The 22859-nt window shown below is 36.9% G+C and overlaps 1 protein-coding gene across 3 annotated transcripts in view; it reads left to right on the plus strand.

Annotated features, from left to right (window-relative positions):
* Nucleotides 1–22859, plus strand: part of CNGB3 (cyclic nucleotide gated channel subunit beta 3) — a 150430-nt gene that overhangs the window by 62072 nt on the left and 65499 nt on the right. For 2 of the 3 annotated variants that reach the window (XM_085021127.1, XM_085021128.1), the window contains exons 4-7: nucleotides 11704–11858; nucleotides 13507–13635; nucleotides 14498–14706; nucleotides 20480–20530. In XM_085021127.1, coding sequence (XP_084877253.1) covers nucleotides 11704–11858; nucleotides 13507–13635; nucleotides 14498–14706; nucleotides 20480–20530 — 544 coding nt within the window. The remainder of the gene's footprint in view (nucleotides 1–11703; nucleotides 11859–13506; nucleotides 13636–14497; nucleotides 14707–20479; nucleotides 20531–22859) is intronic. The other variant, XM_003125585.7, reaches the window with a different exon arrangement.

Genomic DNA, 22859 nt, shown 5'->3' on the forward strand with positions numbered 1-22859 from the left:
CATACATACACACATACACACACCATATCTTCTTTATCCATTTGTCTCTCAATAACACTCAGGTTGCCTCAATATCTTGGCTACTATATTATTGTGAGCCACATGGGAAGTCCTTGGCTACTATAAACAGTACCACAATATACATTGGGATATATATTTTCCAATTAGTGTTTTTATTTCCTTTGGATAAACAAACAGAAGAAGAGTTGATGGACCATATGGTAGTTCTGTGGTTTTAAATTTTTTAAAGCTTTATTGAGGTATAGTTGATTTACAATTCTGTGGTAATTCCTGCTGTAAAACAAAGCAATTCAGTTATACATATACACATATCCAGGATTTTTCAGATTCTTCTCCCACATAGGTTATCACAGAATATTGAGTAGAGTTCCCTGTGCTGTACAGCAGGTCCCCGTTGGTCATCCAGTCCATAGACAACAGTGTGCATATGTCAATTTCAAATCCTCATTCTATCCCTCCTCCCCTCCTTTCCCATTGGCTAACCATAAGTTTGTTTTTTAAGTCTATGACTGCTTCTGTTTTGTAAATAATTTCAGTTGTATCAATTTTTTTAGGTTCCATGTATAAGTGATATCATATGATGTTTGTCTTTCTCTGACTAACTTCACTTAGTATGATCATTTCTAGGTCCATCCATGTTGCTGCAAATGGCATTATTTCATTCTTTTTATGGCTGAGTAATATTCCATTGTATATCTATTTACCACCTCTTCTTTATCCATTCCTCTGTCAATGGACATTAGGCTGCTTCCATGTCTTGGCTATTGTAAATAGTGCTGCAAAGAACACTGGGGTGCATGTATCTTTTCAAATTATTGTTTTCTCCAGATAGATGCCCAGGAGTGAGATTGCTAGATCATATGACAGTTCTATTTTTAGTTTTTTGAGGAATATACATATACTGTTTTCCATAGTGGTTGTACTAAGATACATCCCCAGCAAGAGTGCAGGAGGGTTTCCTCTCCTCCACACGCTTTCCAGCATTTATTGATAGTAGATTTTGATAATGACCATTCTGACCTATGTAGGGTGAAACTTCATTGTAGTTTGATTTCTATTTCTCTAATAATTAGCAATGTTGAGCATCTTTCTTTGTGGTTTTTTGTCCGTCTATATGTCCTCTTGGAGATATATCCATTTAGGTAGTGTAAAAATATTGTTAACTTTTCCTTAAATGATTGCTAAAACTCAGTTGTGAAGCTGTCTTGTCCTTGCCTTTTTTGGGAGGGGGGGTAATTTTCTTATTCCTGATTCACTTTCATTAGTAATAATTGGTCTATTCACATTTCCTGTCTCTTCAGGATTTAGTCTTGGAAGATTGTACGTTTCTAGGAATTTATCCAGATTGTCCACTTTATTGGTGTATAATACTCATAGTAGTCTCTTATGGTCCTTTGTATTTCTGTGATGTCAGGGGCAATTTCTCCTCTTCCGTTTCTGAATTTATTTATTTGGGTTCTTTCTCTTTTTTTCTTGATGAGTCTAGCTAAAGGTGTGTCAATTTAGTTTATCTTTCCAAAGAATCAGCTCTTAGTTTCATTGATTTTTTTCTATTGTTATGTGGGTATCAGCTGCAATTATTTCTGCTCTGATTTTTATAATTTCCTTCTTTCTAACTTTGAGCTCTGTTTCTTCTTTCTATTCTAGATCTTTTAGGTTTAAGGATAGAGAGTTTGAGATTTTTCCTGTTTTTATGAGATACATCTGTATCACTATAAACTTTCTACAAACTTGCCTCATGGAACTGCTTTTGTTGACTCCCATCGATTTTGGAATATGGTGTTTCCATTTTCATTTGTCTTCCAGTTTTTTTTTATTACCTCTTTGATAATTTTAGTGACCCATTCATTGTTCAGTGTCATATTGTTTAAACTCCATGTGTTTGTTTTGCACTTTTAAAAATTGTAGCTGAGGAATTCCCTTTATGGCTCAGTGGGTTAAGGACCTGACATAGTGTCCATGAGGGTTCAATCCCTGGCCTCACTCAGTGAGTTAATGATCCAGTGTTACTTCAAGCTGCAGCATAGATCACAACATTGCCACAGCTGTGGTGCAGGCCAGCAACTGCAGCTCCAATTCAACCCCTAGCCCTATGCTATAGGTGTGGCCCTAAAAAGGAAAAAAAAAAAAAAAAAAAAAAAAAAAAAAAAAAAAAAAAAAAAAAAAAAAAGGTAGTTGATTTCTAGTCTCATACTGTTGTGGTCAGAAATGACATTTGACATGATTTCAGTCTTCTTCAAATTATCAAGATTTGTTTTATGGTCTAGTGTGTTCTATCCTGGAGAATATTCCATGTGCACTGGAAAAGAATATGTATTTTGCTGTTTCTGATGGAATGTTCTATATATTTCTATTAAATCTACTAGTCTAATATATCATTCAAAGACAGTCTTTCCTTATTGATTTTTTTGGTCTGGATAATCTTTCCATTGATATGTTTGATGATAAAGTCCCCTACTATTATTGTAGTACCTTCATACATATATATATATCTTTTGAATTAATGTATTTTTTAAGATTTTATTTTTCTAATATAGTTGATTTACAATGTTCTGTCAATTTCTATTATACAGCAAAGTGAGCCAATCATATATGTGTGTGTGTGTGTGTGTGTGTGTGTATACACATACACATTATTTTTCTCACATTATCCTCCATCATGTTCCATCGAAGTGACTAGATATAGTTCCCTCTGCTATACAGCCAGATCTCATTGCTTATCCACTCCAACTTATATGGTTCTTAATAGTTACTTTACATTTAGGTGCCCTTACAGTGGGTGCACTAGTACTTAAAAGGGTTATGTCCTCTGGTTGGCTCGATCCCTTTATTATTACGCAATGTCCTTCTTTGTTTCTTGTTGTAGTCTGTGTTTTAATGCATATTTTATCTGATATAAGTATTGCTATCCTGACTTTCTTTTTGTTTCTATTTGCATGTAAAATTTTTTTTCCATCCCCTCACTTTTAGCCTGCGTGTCTTTGGATCTGAAATAAGTATCTTATGGGCAGCATATAGATGAGTCTTTTTTTTTTAACCCATTCAGCCATTCTATGTATTTGATCAAGTCACTTAGTCCATTTATATTTTAAGTAATTATTGATAGGTACATACTTATTGCCATTTTATTAATTGTTTTCCAGTTATTTTGTGGCTCTTTTTAAAAAAAAATTTATAGCTGCCCATATAGCATATGGAAGTTCCCAGGCTAGGGACTGAATCTGAGCCATAGCTGCAATCTATGCCACAGCTATGGTACTGCTGGATCCTTTAACTCACTGTGCCAGGCCAAGGATTAAACCTATACTTCCTCAGCAACTCAACTCAATGAATATTCTTTTTTTTTTTTAATCTTTGGTCCTTTTTAAGGCCACACCCGCAGCATATGGAAGTTCCCAGGCTAGGGGTCTAATTGGAGCTGTTGCCGCCAGCCTACGCCACAGCCACAGCAATGCCAGATTCTAGCTGCATCTGTGACCTACACCACAGCTCACAGCAACATCAGATCCTTAACCAACTGAGCAAGACCAGGGATAGAACCCACAACCTCACAGTTCCTAGTCGGATTCGTTTCCATTGCACCATGATGGGAACTCCCCAGTGAATATTCTTAACCTACAATGCCATGGTGGGTACTTCTGTTTTGTAGTTCTTTTTCTTTCTTTCTTTTTTTGCTCTCTTCCTTTGTGATTTGATGACTAATTTAGTGTTATGTTTGAATTTCTTTCTCTTTTCTGTGTATGTATCTACAGATTTTTGGTTTGTGGTTACCATGAAATTTAAATATAATTTTATATATATATATATATATTCATATATGTGTGTGTGATTATTTGAAGCTGATAATCTCTTAAATTCAGCTGATAGTTCTTAAATCAGCTGGTAGTCTTATTAGAACCTTGTACATAAGTGGTTACTTTTACTGCTTTTCAAATGGTATTTTTCCTTTTTCTTTCTTTTCTCCTTCTGGCACTCCTGTAATATAAATGTTAGTACACTTGATATTATCTCAGTATTTTTTTGTTTTTGTTGTTGGTTTTTTTTGTTTGTTTGTTTGCTTTTTAGGGCTACACCTGTGACACGGATGTTGCCAGGCTAGGGGTCCAATCAGAGCTGCAGCTGCCAGCCTGAACTACAGCCACAACAACATGGGATCCTACTCACATCTGCCACCTACACCATAGCTCAGAGCAACACCGGAAGGCCAGGGACTAAACCTGCATCCTCATGGATACTAGTAGGATTTGTTTCCTCTGCACCACAACAGGAACTCCTCAAAGTTTTCTTAGGTAGCATTCATTTTTTTAAATTCTTTTCCTTTTTATCTGTTTAGCTGGGGTGATTTTACTACTCTGTCTTCCAGATCACTGATCCATTCTTCTATATCATCTAATCTACTATTGATTCCTTTGAGTGTATTTTTAATTTCAGTTACTATATTCTTCATCTCTTGTTCTTCTTATATTTTTATCTTTGTTGAAATTCTGTGCCATCTATTCTTCTCTCAAATTCAATGAGTATCTTTATGATTATTATCTTAAACTCTCCTTCAGGTAAATTACTCATCTATATTTCATTTGGTTTTTTTTCTAAGGTTTTGTCTTATTCCTTATTTGGGGACATATTCCTTTGTCTCTTCATTTTGCCTAATTCTCTGTGTTTATTTCTTTTTTGTTTGTTTGTTTGTTTTTACCTTTTTTAATTTTTTTTATTACTCAAATGAATTTATCACATCTGTAGTTGTATAATGATCATAACAATCTGATTTCACAGGATTTCCATCCCACAGCTTTTATTTCTATGTATTAAGTAATTGAGTTACAATTCTCAATCTTGGAGAAGAGACCTTATGTTGGAGACACCTTATGTGACCCAGCAACACACTCCCCTCTGGTCACCAAAGATGGGTGACCAAATAGGGGTGCCCCTTTGTGGGCTGCGTGCCCTCCTCTTGTTGTAGTAGGTCTGACTCCTGTGGGCACACTGGTAAGCAAGGCTCTCCCCATTCACTTGACTGCAAGGAATTGCCTCATGCAGTGACTGTGACCTACTGGCAAGTGGAGGTGAGTCCCCACATGCCTGGCTACTTATGCTGGGGGACGCCAAGGGACCTGCCAGTGGCTGCAGCAAGATACCCTCATGACTTGCAGTATAGTAAAGGAGACAATGGATCTGGTGCCAATCCACTGGTAGGCAGGTAAGCCACTGGTGCTAATAGGCTAGAGGGAGGATTCCTAAATGGCGCTTTTTAGCACCAGTGTCCACAGAGTGCAATAAGCTCCCCAAAACGGCTGCAGCCAGCATCTCCATTCCCAGGAGAGTCCCAGTTGCCTCCTGCCTCTCTAGAAGGCTCTTCAAGATCAACAAGCAGATCTGAACCAGGCTCCTCTTAAACTATTGTCTCTGTGCTAGGATGTGTAGTGTGTGAGATTTCATAGACACTCTTTTAGAGCAGAATCTTTGTTTTTTGTTGCCTTCTGGCTCTCCCAAACATAAGCCCTGCTGGTTTTCAAAGCCTGACAATCTAGGGGTTCACCTCCCAAATGGAGGACCACTGGGATGAGGAGCCAAATTCCCTCACTACTTGGGGAGAACCTCTGTGATTGTGATATTCCTCCCATTTGTGATTAATTGGCCCTGGGGTGTGGGTCCTGACAGCGCCATGTCTCCACCCATCCTACACTCCTTGTTGTGATCCCTTCTTTATCTCTTTGGTTGTAAAAAAAAAAAAAAAAAAAAATCTGTTAGTCTTCAGGTCTTTCTCATGGATGGGGGCTCTGTAAATAGTTGTAATTTGTGTGTGCCTGTGAGAGGAGGTGAATTCAGGGTCTTCCTACTCCTCCATCTTGACCACCTCTTTCCCGAAATGTGTATATCATTTGCCTAATTCTTACGTATTATTTAAGACAGAAATAGCAGGTTTTAATGACTTTAACCAACTGAAATTTTTTAACGAGTTAAGCCACTGAAATGTGAATTAATTCTTAATTAGGCATTAAGAAGAATCTAGCAAAGTTTGCAAAAGCCAAAAGTTATTCAAGAAGAATTTATTACTGGAAAGAAATACTACTTTCAAATGAGTTTAGGAACTAATGAATGGAAATCTAAAATATTATTTAGCTAACAAAGGCAGATTCTAAGTGCTTTTCTTACAAAATATTTTTAAGACAAATGAGGAGAAAAATGACAAAATTTGATGACATTATACTTTTCCCCAACCAATTTTCTTAAAAACTACCAATGAAATCTTACTTGCTAAATTTCAAGTCTTCTTTTATTGCCCGTATTACTCACTTTCTGTACAGTATAAAACACTACTGACTTCCTTTTTCGAACTCTTAGCTTCCCTAACTTTTGTGACATTTTTCTTTCTCAGCTCTACCTCCATAATAGCTATTTCTCAGGTCTTTTACTTAGGACACTCCTTAAATGTCAGCAAATTCCAAGGTTATGACTTCCCAATCCCTGCTTGTTCTGTGCAATTTCCACCATCTCCTCTAGACAGGTGATTCCTTGTTCAACATATCCAGTTCTGTCTCCCCTACTGTCTTCCAGACCCAAATTCTCTACTGCCTGATATACTGAATGTATTTTAAAGACCTTAATTCTTCATTCACACCTCAAGTTTAACATATACTAAATTTAATGTATTTATATTTATCTTACAACTTATGATTCCATCTGTGCTGCCCATGTGGTATCACAGTCATCCAGTTTTAGTCCTGCTAGTTTCCTAGGGCTGCCATAACAAATTACCACAAATTGAGGGGCTTAAAACAACAGAAATTTTCTCTCACAGTTCTAGAGGCTAGAAGCCTGGAATCAAGGTATTGGCAAGGATGGCCCTTCTGGAAGTTCTGAGGGAGAATTTGTTCCATGTCTCCCCCCTAGCTTCTGGTCATTACTAGCAATCCTTTGTATTTCTTGGCTTCTACATGTGTCACCCCAGTCTCTGCCTCTGTTGACACATGGCATTCTCCCAGTGTGACTCTTCTGTGTTTTCACTTGGCCGTCTCACAAGAACTCCAGTCATTAGATGAAAGGTCCACCTTACTCCAGTATGACCTCATCTTAAATAGTTACATCTGTAGAGATCCTGTTTCCAAATACAGTCACATTCTGAGTTTACTCTGGCAGAAAGCTATTCAATGTGTACATGAAAACTTTCCTAGAGTTCAAATAAATACCAATTTAAAAGAATCAATTTCAAAATCTACACTTTACCTATGTACTCCTTCTTGTTTTGTTTTTTCATTTTCTTAATTTTTTATTTCCCCAAACATTATTTTTTTCTACTGTACAGCATGGTGAACCAGTTACACATACATGTATACATTCTTTTTTCTCACACTATCATGCTCCATTATAAGTGACTAGACATAGTTCCCAGTGCTACTGATATTCCTGGGTACACCTGCAGACCATTCCTTTCACACTGGCTTTCCTATCACTTTACAAAAGAAAGGTCTATTTAACCCATCTCAATATTACTGTGATGCATTGCCCTGGAAAGCAAAATTTTCTGCAATTCCAGACACAGGGCCAATTGTTGATTATATAATTTTTTTTTTCTGCCTATATCTCTGATTGGACTCCAGTCATTAGACTTTAGAAAGTGAGGAATACTGCTATAATTCTCTTACTGGGTATCAGCTGTTTTTAAAGAAGAGTTTCCTATCAAAAAAAGAAATAAATTGTACTTAACAATAACCAATTCTTTATTCTTCCATAGGTACATATAAAATTTTAAAAATATTACCCATCTCAATCAGAGATGACTACCAATAAAACTTTCCATTCATGTTTGTTTACCAAAATTTATAAAATATATTTACTGTTTCCCAAATCTTCATCAAGAAATTGTGAGAAACAATTCTTTTAAAATTATACAATTAAGAGTTCCCATTGTGGCCCAGTGAGTGAAGAACCTGACATAGTATCCATGAGAATGCAGGTTCAATCCCTGGCCTCATTTAGTGGGTTAAGGATCTGGCACTGCCACAGGCTATGACATAGGTCACAGATGTGGCTTGGGTCTGGTTTGCCATGCCTGTGGTATAGGCTGGCAGCTGCAGCTCTGATTTCACCCTTAGCCTGGGAACTTCCATATGTCACAATTATTGTCTTAAACAGAAATAAATATAATTAATAATATAAACTAGAATTATCAAATATAGTTCAAATGTAGCATTATTATGTAAGGCATATCCATTGGTTCCCTCTTATACTTCCACTCACGTCTTTGTTTATTCTATGAAATATATGTTTTTTCATCTCCATTTAACTTTTTCTTTCATTCACAAAATTACCTAAGGATAAATACACTCATGGCTTCTGTAAGTGTTTAGGTGGGAAAGAAAACAGGCAAGGATTACTGTAGAAAAGAGCTGGGGGGAAAAAAAGGCTATAATAGATTGACATATTAATGCTCAGCTAATACAAAAGAGAAGTACATAGTAGCTAAAGTACAGCTATGGTTTAGAAATGCTGACATGCTTTCTAATATAATTTTCAGTATTTTAACTATGAGGTATATTTGTATAGTACAAACTTGTGTTAAGTGGCAATTATATGGACAACAGGGCTTATAGATAATTCAAGAAAGGAAAACATTCTCCTTAGGTCTTAGGGCTTGAATTAGACATTTTGACAGTTTGACTATCTGACTTTACAGTTAATGATCCACCAACACTCATCTTTATTTTTTATAGATATTTTAGTGCATTGAGACACATCAAATAAGGTCCAAAAAAAGGTTGGAAGTAGTGGGTAAGCATTTATTTGAAAATTTGCATTGTCCTAGATCTCGTGAAATATAAAGAAAATATACCATTCTTGACCTTGAGAATGTCAGTTGATGATTATGTCATATACTAACATTGCTTTAAATATCCAATATGCACTGAATCATCAAGATCTTGTTGCCAAAACTGTATACCTGAATTCTTCATGGGTATCACAAACAAAGTCTTATTACAAGAGGTCCTATAAATACCATGAATTGAACACACACACACAATGTATGTCCACACAACTCATTTTTTTCATATACTCACTTCATACAACCATTTCATTTCTAAATTCCAATTTATATTAATGTTTTCATGGATCTAGTCTCTTGTAATAGTGATCTTAGTGAATATAGTCTCTTGTACAAATTATTCTTGATTATTTGGATTTATCCAAAAAGTTCAAATTCTTTGATCTGCCTCTAAAATACTTCTTTAGTCACTCTCTTTTTTCCTCATCAACTTTAACCTATTAACGTCCTTCCTCACCTCCATGCATTTACCCTGCTCCTCTTCAACTCTCCCATATTGTTACTTTTCCAAAACGTCTATCTCCTTATACTCCTCATTTGCCTAATATTCTCCACAGGTTCCCATCAGCTTTCAGGTTAATGTTTAAACTCCTAAGCCCATCATAAGGAACCATCAAAAGCTGACCTCACTCACCTGTCCAGACAGAACCCCCATCACTCCTGTCACCCCCACCACCACCTGGCCCCCTCCACAGGCACACTTTCTTCCAGTCAAACCAAAATACTTGCTGAACACGTCATGATTTTTTTTTCACATCTTTGAACATACTGTCCTCAAGATCTGGAAGTTCCTTCTTTCATTTTTCTGTCAAAGTCCTTCTAATCCTTTCGAACTAAGGATTCTTTCTCTGTGAAGCCTCTCCTTGATACTGCAGGCCAAATTCAATGTGAGCATGGCATTTTGTACATATTTTTAATTACTTATTATTAGCTACTTGTTTACCTCCTTGCCTCCTCCATTAAACTGTGAACCTCCATAGGAATAGCCTCTGTCTAAATCATCTTTCTATTTCTGATACAAAATGTAGAAACTCAATAACTGCTCAATAACTGCTAGGCATGTTAAGATTTTTAATCAGAAATTTGTTAAATGATATAAATGGCATTTCTTGATCAGAAAAAAAAAGTTTTCCTGATTTTGTGTACCTAATGCCCTCTTATTTCTGTATTGCTTAATATGTATCAGATTTGCTTCCATTGACACTCCATCTTCACCATCCTTGAATTGTTTGTAAAGGTCTTAGTGGGACACACCTGAAGAATCTTGATGCATATAAATTATATGATGATAATTAGAAGAGGAGGGAGAAAGACATCAGTAGTCTGGGACTTTGTAAACAATCAGATATGATGTGTTTGTGATTCATGTGGAAAATGGAGATTAAAGGAGAAGGGTTCATATTAAGGTCCCATTTAAATGGAATCCACTGGTTACGAGTGCCAATGTGAACCCCATGGGTTCCAGTCTGGAAGTGAGATGGAAAGGGCAGCTATGGATGTAAGAAGATGAGACTGGTTAGAACCTATATGGGCCCATGTAGACCCAGTTTCAGACCTCAAAAGAAAGGCAGGGAGTGAGGGAAACCTAGATCATTATGAAATATACTGGTTTATATGTTATACTGTGTTTGTATGTTTTCTTAGAGAAAAGAAATTCATTAAAACATATGAGATAAATTAGTTTTCTACAACTAATTATCAATTTCTATGACAAATTATCACAAACTTATAGACCTAAAACCACATTCATTTATTAGCTCACAGTTCCTTAGATCAGAATTCTCAAGTGCTTGGTTGGGTTTTATGCTTAAGGTCTTACAGAGATTAAATCAAGGTGTCAGCCAGGCCTGACTGAGTTCTTACCTGGAATCACTGAAGAAGAATCTACTTCAAAACTTACTCAAATTATTGGCAGAATGTGGTTTCTTATGGCTGTAGGACTGAGGTCCTTGTGTCCTTGCTATCAATGCACCAGGGATCAATCTCAGCTCCTAGAGGCTTCATACAATTCTTATCAGGGGGCCTCTTTCTCCTTCAAAGCCAAAAATGGGGAATTAATTTCAGGTAAAATTCCTTTTTGCTTAAAATCTCTGACTTTCTGTTCTGTCACCAGCTGGAAAAATTCTCTGCTTGTTTTTAAAGGGCTCATTTGATGATATCAGACCCACCTATATAATTTCCTTATCATAAAAGTCAACTCAGTCACATAACACTATTAATTATGTGAGTAAAATCTACAATAATCATTGTCCCTGGGTTATGCAGAACATATACACCAAAAACCCACATTAATGGCATTGCCTACCGTGACACTTACAGCTTTTTATCTTCCCAGGATACGATCTAATGGCAGAGTTATAGTCATCAAGATTCAATATGGCCAAGAACAGTTATTTGGTACTTGTGGATTCTATTTTTTTTTTTTTTCTTTTTAGGGCAACACCTGCAGCATATGGAAGTTCTCAGGCTGGAGGTCAAATCGCAGCTGCAGCTACTGGCCTATGCCACAGCCACAGCAACATGGGATCTGAACCACATCTGTGACCTACACCACAGTTGAAGGCAAAGCCAGATCCCCGACCCAATGAACAAGGCCAGGTATCGAACTTGTATCCTTATAGATATTAGTTGGGTTCATTTCCACTGTGCCACAACAGGCACTCCAGGATTCTAATTTTTCAATGGCAAATCTGTATTGCATAGGCACTATTTCCAGCAAACGTAATTCTTGAGTTGTTCTTTTCCATTGTGGAAGGAGCACTTAATAATGTTGGGTATATAAGGAAAGTGAAGATAACCCCTTCCTTGTGTGTATCTCCTCATGGCCAACTCTGTCATCATTTTTTTTTTTTCTCCTTTCATCCAAAAAGCAAACCGCTTGAAGCCCCAGTTATTAATGAGTATGCCGATGCCCAACTACACAATCTGGTGAGAAGACTGCGTCAGAGAACAGATTTCTACAAGAGAAAGTTGGTGGAAGGTGAACTGTCCTCACCTGAAGCCAGCCCCAAAACTGGTGAGCAGTGTTACCTCAAAGTACTGGAAAGGAGGAGGTTATGAGTGAACATGTATTCTGCAAATGTTTTAGTTCAGGTTCCCCTAAAAGCAGACTCCAAGACAAAGATTTAGCTACAAATATTTTATGTTAAGAATGATCCAGGGAAGTGAGAGTGGTAAGAGAGATAGAGAAGGGATTTAAGACAATAAAAATATGCTAATGACAGAATTACTGCTGTGGGCCACTGGGATTTGCTTCAGCTGAAATGTATGTGGATAACACCTAAGAATTATCCTGATAGAGGAAGATGGGGTATCAATCCACTAAGTCCTGTCCTTCAATGGCTAAGGGTTGCTGCTGGGACATGTACCTAATATTCCAGCACTCCACAAACCAGCTGGGAGAAAATCTCCAGAGAGAAAGACGCAGATCCCTCTGCACATGACCTCCGGTCCATGGTATAATGTGCAGGCCAATGACAATATCTGCTCTAGCAAGTTTTATTGCAAATATTAATTAATAATACCTACACTATACAAAGCACTTCTTTTTAAGCTTTTTTTTCAGGGTCGCACTGGAGGCATATGGAAGTTTCGAGGTTGGGGTCACATCAGAGCTGTAACTGCTGGCTTACACCACAGCCACAGCAATGCCAGATCTGAGCCATGTCTGTGATCCACACCAGAGGTCATGGCAACTTTGGATCCTTAACCCACTGAGCGAGGCCCGGGATGGAACCTGTATCCTCATGGATACTAGTTGGATTCACTACCACTGAGCCATGATGGGAACTCCCTACAAAGCATTTATAATAAAAATACAAGAACACTATCTAAGTACACAACAGAACAAAGGACATCAATGAGCTAATCACATAAGGGGAAAGACAATTATCAGTCTCATAATTATAGAAATGCATTTATGAAAAATTAGTAAATACAACAGAAAGCAAAAGTGATATGTCATATATAGAGATATATAGTATATATACCAAGATTACATCTATATAAAACATTTATATATGTATAGACAAAGTAGAGGAGAAATTTTGGTTGTTTAATAAAAGATAAATAAAAATAAAATTGTTAGTTACATGGAATGGAGTTGAGAGTTTCCTTATAATTCTTTAGAAAGGAAATTGGCTTCTCAAAATAAACTACGTATTGTATACTAGTTTCTTTTTAAAGAGAAGAGTCTAAAATATAGTCACCATAGTTTGATAAAGATTTGAATTATTTGAAAGCAATATTTTGAGCTTTACTTACCCATAACTAGAAAGATATATATGCAGCTAAAGATACATGAAACTAAAACCTGTGGGAGGGTGTAATTTGTAATTTCTCTGTTCAGTGTAAATCCAAAGCATTATTTCTGCTCCATGTACGTGGGAATGAAGCTCGGTATTTAAAACATTCCTTTCGTGATAACCTTTGGGACACTTAATTAGTGAGATTGAAATCTGCTATTTATATCCAAATTTCATTGTTTTCATTATCTGGATATTCTCATAAATGACAATGTATTAAATGTCATGAAATGCCTCATTTGCCTGCATTGAAAGGGAAAGAAGTTTCTGGAATGTTTTGACTCCAAGAAATCCAAGTTTTTTCTTTGCTATGCTAACCTAACCTCTTAAAAATGTTTTCCTCGCTTTTTTCCTAAAAAGCAAAGCCCACAGTTGTATCATCAACACAAGAAAGCAGTGCTAAGCTAAAAGAAGAACCTTACCAGAAGGTGCCTCTGACAGAGTACCTAAAGCGAATTAGACTTCCACAAAGCATTGACTCCTACACAGGTACCATCAAATGGTGGACCATCTCAGTGGGAGGGCTGGCTATTACCAGGAACCTCTGAAACCCAAAGTCAAAAAGAGCTTCCATTTTCCCTGCCCGCATTCTCTCTAGAAAGCAGAATTTAAACTGTATTACTACAATGAATCATTTTCCCCTTTCTGGTGAAAATAGATTAAATATTCCTGTCTGTTTTTATAAGACAGTCCAGGGCTTGTCTGTACATAATTACTTTTGAAAAAAGTCCCAAAGCATTCAGCAGTATGTTCACTGACAAACCCACCCCTCAAAAAAGAAAAATTTTGATAAAATATCTATCTTCTAACATATGGCTTCACATTGTTAATTAATTTCATTGAACAAATCCCTTCCCACGGCCTTCCTTGGGTATAGGAAAGCCATGTGTGCAGGGTCAGGGACTGCTTTCACCAGCTAATTCTTCCCCTCCTCACTTCAGTCACATCCCTGCAGGCAGGCTGGAGCCTTTGGCTCACTGGTACTGGGTGGCCCTGCAGGGTAACTACCCACAAGCAGAAAGCCCTCTGAGGAAGTTCTCCCGGACACGGTACCTCCAACTTTTCCTGGGTTCCCCTTTCCTGATCCAACTAGTGTAGTTACTCTTGGGGACAGATTCAGTGGGCACATCTCTAGGAGAAAGAAAAGCTGACAAGATGACTGAACATCCCTTGCAAATCCCGGTGCTTCTGCTCTAGGGGCAGAACCGTGCTGAAATGTTTTCAATAAAACCTCTTAAACAAATTGCTTATCTCCAGGGGGAAGTGCCCCAACTTTACCAAACTAAGCAACAGAATTATTTTAAGGTTTTTTTTACCTGCCGCGGGATTACTTCAGTCGCTATTTTTCCAGATCGATTCTATCTTCTGTGGCTCTTGCTTGTCACCATTGCTTATAATTGGAACTGCTGGCTTATACCGCTGCGCGTCGTCTTTCCATATCAAACACCAGACAACGTCCACTACTGGCTTTTCACGGACATCGTATGCGACATCATCTACCTTTTTGATTTGTTATTAATCCAACCCAGACTCCAGTTTATGAGAGGAGGAGACATAATAGTAAGTAGGGCTTGGGAGAAATAAAAACTGACAAAGGAATATCAGATTGAACTACAAAAAAAAGTTTATGACATTGCTTTATTTAATGTCTGACTGGTAACAACATTGCTTTATTTTCTCACTGTCTGTATGTCTTTAACCACTGGAACCACCAGTATAATAATACTTGCAATAATAATAACAATAACACAACAGCCATTGACCACTCACCATGTGCTGAGGACCATGAATTTCCTTGTGCTTCAGTTTCCTCCTTGTGCTTCAGTTTCCTCATCTTAAAAATGGGAATAACAATAGCACCTTCATAGTACTGATGGGAAGACTGACTGACTTGATGTATGTAAGGTGCCTGGAACTGTGTCTGGTGCCTATCTTCTTTTCACTCTTCAGTTTCCAGATTCATCACACTCCATTCCTTATCATCAAATGCAGCAGTCTATCTCAGAAACATTCTTACCCTTAGAAGAAATTATCTTCTGAATTTATTCTTCCTGTTGAGGGAATTTCATAACCAATCCAATCAATCTAATACAGAAATAGAATATATTTCCACAAGCACTGTACCCAAATCTTATAGCCTCTTATACCTCTGCCCACAGGCCCTTCCCTAGCTAACTAGAATGATGCTTCCTTTCCAACTGATGGCCACTGTGATATCCTTGTCACAGCCCCAATGAGGGCCACACAGAACAAATCCTCCAAGGTCACAGTAGGAAGAGCATAGCATCCAACTGTATGGCACCTTGAATTCATATATGCTTTTAAAGAATAGAGGTAAATTTCTGAATACTTTATTTTGAATCTCCAGATGATTTTAAATTATCAGAAAGCTGAAAGGAGTCATTTGACTTATTTTTTTTTCTTTAAAAAAATATTATTTGTTAGGGAATGTCTCCTGTATTTGAAATCTTTTCTAGGAATAAATTCTAAAGGCAAAACTAAAACTATAGCAAAAATCTATTCAAATACTCATTGTGCAGATTTTAGAGTATTAGTTAACTCACCAGCATGATCCCCAGAGCTTACTAGCAGTTTGATGAATGATGATGATGATGTGCAAATAAGTAAACAACACCCCCCCGCAAAAAAAAAGAGCGCTAATTTTGACCTCCATTAGATGCACAAAGGGGGAGAAAATCAATGTTTGACAAATGGAAAATGACAAAATCAGTAAAGAAAGACTTTTATTTTCAATTTTCTAAAAGGCCTTTGCACACAATGGAGTGTTAAAACCAAGAAAAATAACCAATAAAAACACACTCAGTGGGCCCTATTTAAAATACATTATCCCAAGCTGCAAATACAGAGCAGGAACTAATTGCTTTGTTTGTTAAAATGTAATTTAATGGGTTCTTTAATTTAGAGTAGGTAGTTTTAGCCTTTGAAACTTGATTACATTTTGGTAAGAGGACTATTCAAGTTGAGTACCCAACCTGAAGACCTCACTACATTTAGCTATCTATATGACCTTGTTGGACAAAACATTCATTCATTCATTCAACAAATGTTTATTAAATACCTAGTTGCCAGATATTCCAGGGCTGGAGGATAGAAATATTAATTCCCCAAGAGCTTGAGAGAAAACAGATACCAGACTAAGGTCCTGGAGGCCACAATAAAGGGAACTGGGAAGATTTACAAGTTTTCCATAGTGTTTATATGCAATATCTTTCTTCAAAAAATGGTACTGCACAGAGAACAGAATTTGACTCAAGAACCAACAAAAAAAAATCTATCTAAAATTTCCTTTATAGAGACCACGAAGAGAGCCGGAATTGACAGTGGCGGTTATTTAGATGTGAGATTTAAATGCACAGCACTTTGCTAAGCCTACCAATCACAAGGGTCCATGGAAACACTCAGGGCCGCCTAGTGACCATGTCTCGCAGGCCCACCATTATAGTGTTTTAGTAACTATTTATAAACTGGGGTTACTATTTATAAATCTGGAGGAGATTAACCACTCCCTTCTCTGTGCTGTGCACACTTTACTAATTCTTCCATGGTTTTTTTTTTTAAGTTTTATTGAAGTATAGTTGATTATAATGTTGGGATAATCTGCTGCACGACAAAGTAATTCAGTCATACATATACACATATCCATTCTTTTCCAAATTCTTTTCCCATATAGCTTATCAGAATATTGAGTAGAGTTCCCTGTGCTATACATCAGGTCCCCATATTGTTAAATAACAATTAAGCTCACAATAATGTAATAGAAACAAATATACCAGCATCAAATTTCACCCCTGATATTTACTAATAGCAATGCTTTAGGAAAATAATTTACCCTTTCACTGAGTACTATCTTTTTCATCTATAAAATAGGACTAGTACCATCCACCTTATAAACTTATTGTAAGACTAAGTAAGACAATGTAAATACCTAGCCCAGGGTCTGGCTTCTAGAAGATGTGCTGTAAATTGCTGACTGAATCAAATGAATGAATGTCCACACACTAATCTCTTGTCTCCTATTTGTATATATATCTCACTTTCTTTGTTTCACTTTTTTATTAAATTATAGATGATTTACAATGTTGTGCCAATTTCTGCTGTACACCAAAGTGACCCAGTTTTATATATATATATATACCCTTGCTTATGTAATCTTCCATCATGGTCTATCCCAAGAGAGTGAATATAATTCCCTGTGCTATATAGTAGGACCTTGGTGCTTATCCATTCTAAATGTAATAGTTTGCATCTACTAATATCTCACTTTCTTACCTGGTAATAAATTTCTTGAGAGTTTGGGCAGTGTTCAATTCATTTCCCTATTTTTCCCTGGAACTCAGAGGGTATACTTAGGAAATGTTTGAAGGAGTGAAGAATGGCAGTCTTAGTTCAAACACTTTCTTTCCTTGAATAACTGTTTAATCTACATGGTAGTTTTATATAATATTATTATTCCTGAAACATTTATATCTCTGTGAAATTTTGGAATTTCTATGAATTGCTTAAAGGAAGAGATAAACAATAAATAAATATAATAATACTTTAGTTAGGAGTCTTCAGGAGTTCCCATTGTGGTTCAGTGGTTAACGAATCCAACTAGGAACCATGAGGTTGTGGGTTCGATCCCTGGCCTTGATCAGTGGGTTAAGGTCCCGGCGTTGCCATGAGCTGTGGTGTAGATTGCAGACGTGGCTCGGACCCCAAGTTGCTGTGACTCTGGCGTAGGCCAGCGGCTACAGCTCCGATTCGACCCCTAGCCTGGGAACCTCCATATGCCGTGGGAGCGGCCCTAGAAATGGCAAAAAGACAAAAAAAAAAAAAGTCTTCAAAGACTATCTGTTGGAGAAATGCTTAAGTGCAATTATCATACCCTTTCTAAAGTAAGCCTTTAAGAGAGAGAAAGAAAGAGTTAAATAGGGTTACATGTTAAAAAAAAAAGTGCCTGGAAGTTCCGTTGTGACTCAGCAGGTAATGATCCTGAGTAGTATCCATGAGGGTGCCAGTTCAATCCCCAGCCTCACTCAGTGGGTTAAGAATCTGGCATTGCCCTGAGCTGTGGTGTAGGTCATAGACTCAGCGTGGATCCTGCGTTGCTATGGCTGGGGCTAGGCCAGCCGCTGTAGCTCTGCTTAGACCCCTAGCCTGGGAACTTCCATATGCCACAGGTTTGGCCCTAGAAAAGCAGAAGAAGAAAAGGAAAAAAAGTGCCTGGAGTTCCCTAGTGGCTCAGCAGGTTAAGAATCCAGAATTATCACTCCTATGGCTCTGGTTACTGCTGTAGCACAGGTTCAGTCCTTGGCCCCAGAACCTCTGCAGGCTACAGGGATGGCCAAAAATAAATAAATAAATGCCTAATTGATACCAGTAAGTATGCTGATCCTCAGAAGGCTTAATGATGCCAAATTAATTTAGTGCACCAAAGAGGGTTTTTTTGGGGAGAGAGGGGGTTGTCTTTTGGGGGGGGGGGGCTGCACCCACAGCATATGAAGTTTCCCATAAGGGTCAAATGTGGAGCTGCTGGCCTGCACCACAGCCATAGCAACGCAGGATCCAAGCCACATCTGCAACCTACACCACAGCTCATGGCAACGCTAGATCCTTAACCCACTGAGCAAGGCCAGGGATCAAACCTGCATCCTAATGGATGCTAGTCAGATTCATTAACCACTGAGCCACAACGGGAACTCCCTTTTTTTTTTTTTTTTCTTCTTACGGGAAATCGTTGGGTTTTGTGATATGAGTCATAAAAAAGGTAAGCCCTTGGGGCTGGGTGATGCAGAGGAAATTGTATAAAGGATGGAACACCTGGTCCAAATTTTGAGGGATGAATTAAATTATCTGCACACCTTTGTCCCCATAAAAAAGTGAAAGATACGTCCCAAGTTCTGGGAACAGAATAGGTAAAGATATCAAAGTAAGAAACTGATGCACTGCTAAACAGACTAAGTGTGAGATGCTGCTAGAGGTAAGTGAAACAGAAAAAGGAGAGCCATGTGTAGCATGAAAAGGAGCTTGGATTTTCTTCTTTAAGTCATTTGGAATCATAGGAATTGACATAAATAGGAATTATTAATGATCTAATCTAGCAAGATCATCTGGCTGCCATTGTAGAAATATTCAAAGAAAGCTAAGACAAAAGGCAAGGAAACCAATGCCCAAAAGAGAAAATAGGTATGAGAAAATTTTAGGAAGGAGAATCAGCAGAACTTGGTTGCTGATTAGATGAGGGCTGAGAGTGAATTGTCTAGGATTACTATCCAGTGGAGACAAAGGTGTTCCTGGGCTTCTCAGCAGAAGGAGGAACATGGTTAGGCTTGAGGGGAAATGGAGAATGATGATGAATTCAGCTTCATTGCAGGTTACATTTGAGGTGAGTAGAACTGCTAAGTGAGGAAGACAATAAGCATTTGCTATACAGGTTAATAGCTCCAAAAAGTGATATTAAGGGGAGGTGAGGTTTGTAGTATCAACATGGTGATTTTGAAACTGTGAAAGTGGATGAAATTTCCCAGGAAGTTAATAGAAAGAGAAAAGAGGAGAAGGCTGAATCCTAGGAAATATAGATTTTTTTAATGGCTAGCCTTAGAATCCAAGAACACTGGAAAGTTGGAAATGAAGAAGTAAAGCAAGAATGTCATTACATATCTTTTGGAAAGAGATAGTTTCAAGGACCAAATCGTTCTCCAAAGTCAAATACGTCAAAAAAAAATTTTTTCATCTCTTCATTCCTTTATCTATTCATCCACTCAAATATTTTTGGGCTTTTAATATATACTAGTCACTAGTTATGTATAGTTAGTTGCTAAACAAAATCAAACCTGTCCTGAGATAGATTGCCATTTCATGGAGTAAACTTATTTTAAATAAATGGACCAAGAAATGTATGTGTAATTTTAAAACATGGTGAGTTCCATAAAAGAATGTTAGAATTATAAAGGACTTCCTGGGTGTGATCATTAGGAGGACATTGTTGGCTTTCACACTGATAGCCTTGATGGAAGAAGGGAAGTGAGCAAAAGTCAAATTGCCACCAAATTTTCATGAATTGAGGAATAAATATGAGGGAAGGAGGTGGAGCAAAGCAAGGTAGGCAACTTTCTTGAGAAGCTTGAGTATGACAAACAATAGAGCAATGATAAAAAGGAAACAAAGCCATGGAAGATTTTATGATTTAAGATATGGGAAGAAAGAGCATATTTATAGGCTAATGTTGGGAGGAACTAATAGAAAGAAGGAGCTATAAATATTTTAAGTGAGAAAATGATTAATGAAATTGGCTAAAATTAATATGAAATATAAATATAACATATTTCAGGTGGAGTCAAATGAACTGAAGAGACACTACAGAAGTTCTAGAAAATTTCAGGTAGGTGACCTACAATTCTGAAATTGTTCAGGTAATCCAATACCATTTTGACTCTAAGTCCCACCTGTAAATTTGTACCGAAAAAAATAATAATCTACTTTCAAAATTGTAGCCTTTGTAACAAAATTTATATAGACAAAGTTTTACTAGGCAAAGTTTTTGCTTCTCAAAATTACATGATATACTTCTTTAGATATGCAAATGTGTAATTCAACATAGATAATTCAACATGTGAGTCTTTATTAGGCAGAACAAAATCTTAGTGCCCACATTTATATTCCTATTTAAACATCAATAGGAGTTCCCATCATGGCTCAGCAGTTAATGAACTCAACTAGCATCCATGAGGATACGGGTTCGATCCCTGGCTCCACTCATTGGGTTAAGGATCTGGCGTTGCTGTGAGCTGCTGATGTAGGTTGCAGACACTCCTTGGATCCCATGTTGCTATGGCTGTGGTATAGGCCAGCAGCTACAGCTCCAATTTAACCCCTAGTCTGGGAACCTCCATATGCCACGGGTGCAGCCCTAGAAAGATAAACACACACACACACACACACACACACACACACACACTCACATCAGTAGATGAGTATGGAGTGTACTTTGTCTTGTCCATACAGAATTCTAGACTCTAATTCATGTAGCATGATGATGTAGAAGTCCACAAAATTATTTCTACTCCTATTTCTTTCTTGTTGGTATAAGCAAAATAAAAAAAAGAAGCAATTATTTAGATAACATATCAACTTTCTTCTCTCACATAACTGTATAATATTTTTCCATCGATATATGGTTTTTCTCACCCATAATTATTTACAAAGTACTTTATTATCTCTTATTTTTCCTCCTAACCCTGAGAATTAGACCGAAATTTGGAGCGTTATCCAAGGTTACCCAATCTGTTTGAGTGACCTCCAACCTCCAATTTCAAGGACAACACTTAATTAGTGGCTCCAGATTTTGTTAAAAGTACAAATCTGGGTTACGTACCAAATTGTCTCTATTGGCTATCTATGGTGATTAAAATTTCTTTCATTTTGTTTTTATCACCAACCAATTTTCTTTGTAAAATATTGCCACTTTCTTAGACATATTCATAAAAGATCTAAAATAATTTGATGAACACTACAAAGAGGATTAATTGTTTTATAAGTGCAACAAAGCTTATTCCAAATGCTTAATCACTTTCTTGAATTTGAATAAGAGCAAATTAACTCGTATATTTAATTTCAGTTTATAAATGTAAACTTTTACATCTATTTAATTACAGTCATTTCTCCTTTTGAATTTCCTTAGTGCATCCCGCAATTCTTATAGCATTGTATTATAGTTGTTTTTGTGCTTGGTTATTCCACCATTATATTGTTGATTTCTTGAGCACAGAAACAATGTCTTACTCTTATTTCAACCCAACACGCTTTGCAAAGTTCCTTGCACAGAGTACAGTGTTAGTCAATGCTTAATTCAATTTTGTATAATTCAATAAGAAATAAATCCTCTCTATCTAGACAAATCCACCCTAGTGGATTAATATCAAACACAATTAATAACTGCATAGAAAAGCCAGATGCACAGTCAAGCAGTTGGATGCTGAAATAGCACCAGGCAAGTCAACAGTTCCATGCCCCTGCTTGCTTATTTATAAGACATTATTTTAGTAACTGCTCTGTACACCTCTCAATTTGTTATGAGGCTCAATATCTGTAGGATAACATCGATGAGGTTAGATTATATTATGCAATTTTTAGTCAATACTTTTAGTAAGTAATTTTTTTATAATATCCAATGTGGTTTATTCAAACTGAAAGTCCCATTTCTTTTAAACAGAACTAAGCTTTGAAGTTCTAATACACAATTAATTGCCTCAACTTTCTATTTTATATGTATAGTCTTACAGAAAAGTCTTAACTGCTCTTAATTGTCTTCAATAAATTAAATGTTTTTTAATGCACCCTATTTTTCAAGATGAGATAAAAATTAATGGAAATGAATAATGATCTTTCATAAAACAATTTTTATTGTTATCACTACAGTCAGAAAAGTATGCAAGTGTGATGTCATCATTTCACAATTACTAGGGTAATAGAAAGCCAGAGTAATTTAAATAGATGACAAATTAAAAATATGTATCTTTAGCTCTAATAGTACTTCCAATATCTTCTACCATTAGACCTATTGATTAATTGTAAATGGGACTGATTTCTTTCCTCTCTCTTAGCCTGCACAGTCTCTGATAGATATGTTCACAGCAGTTTATTGCTAGCAACGTGATCTAAAGTAGACAGCAGTAGAAAGAACTGAGGACTCTAGATGAACCACCAACAAT

Source organism: Sus scrofa, chromosome 4 (assembly GCF_054392235.1).
Source record: "Sus scrofa isolate SSC_HxYL_T2T_F1_AM1 chromosome 4, Sscrofa_HxYL_maternal_Yorkshire_Landrace_v2.0, whole genome shotgun sequence".
Lineage (NCBI taxonomy): Eukaryota > Metazoa > Chordata > Mammalia > Artiodactyla > Suidae > Sus > Sus scrofa.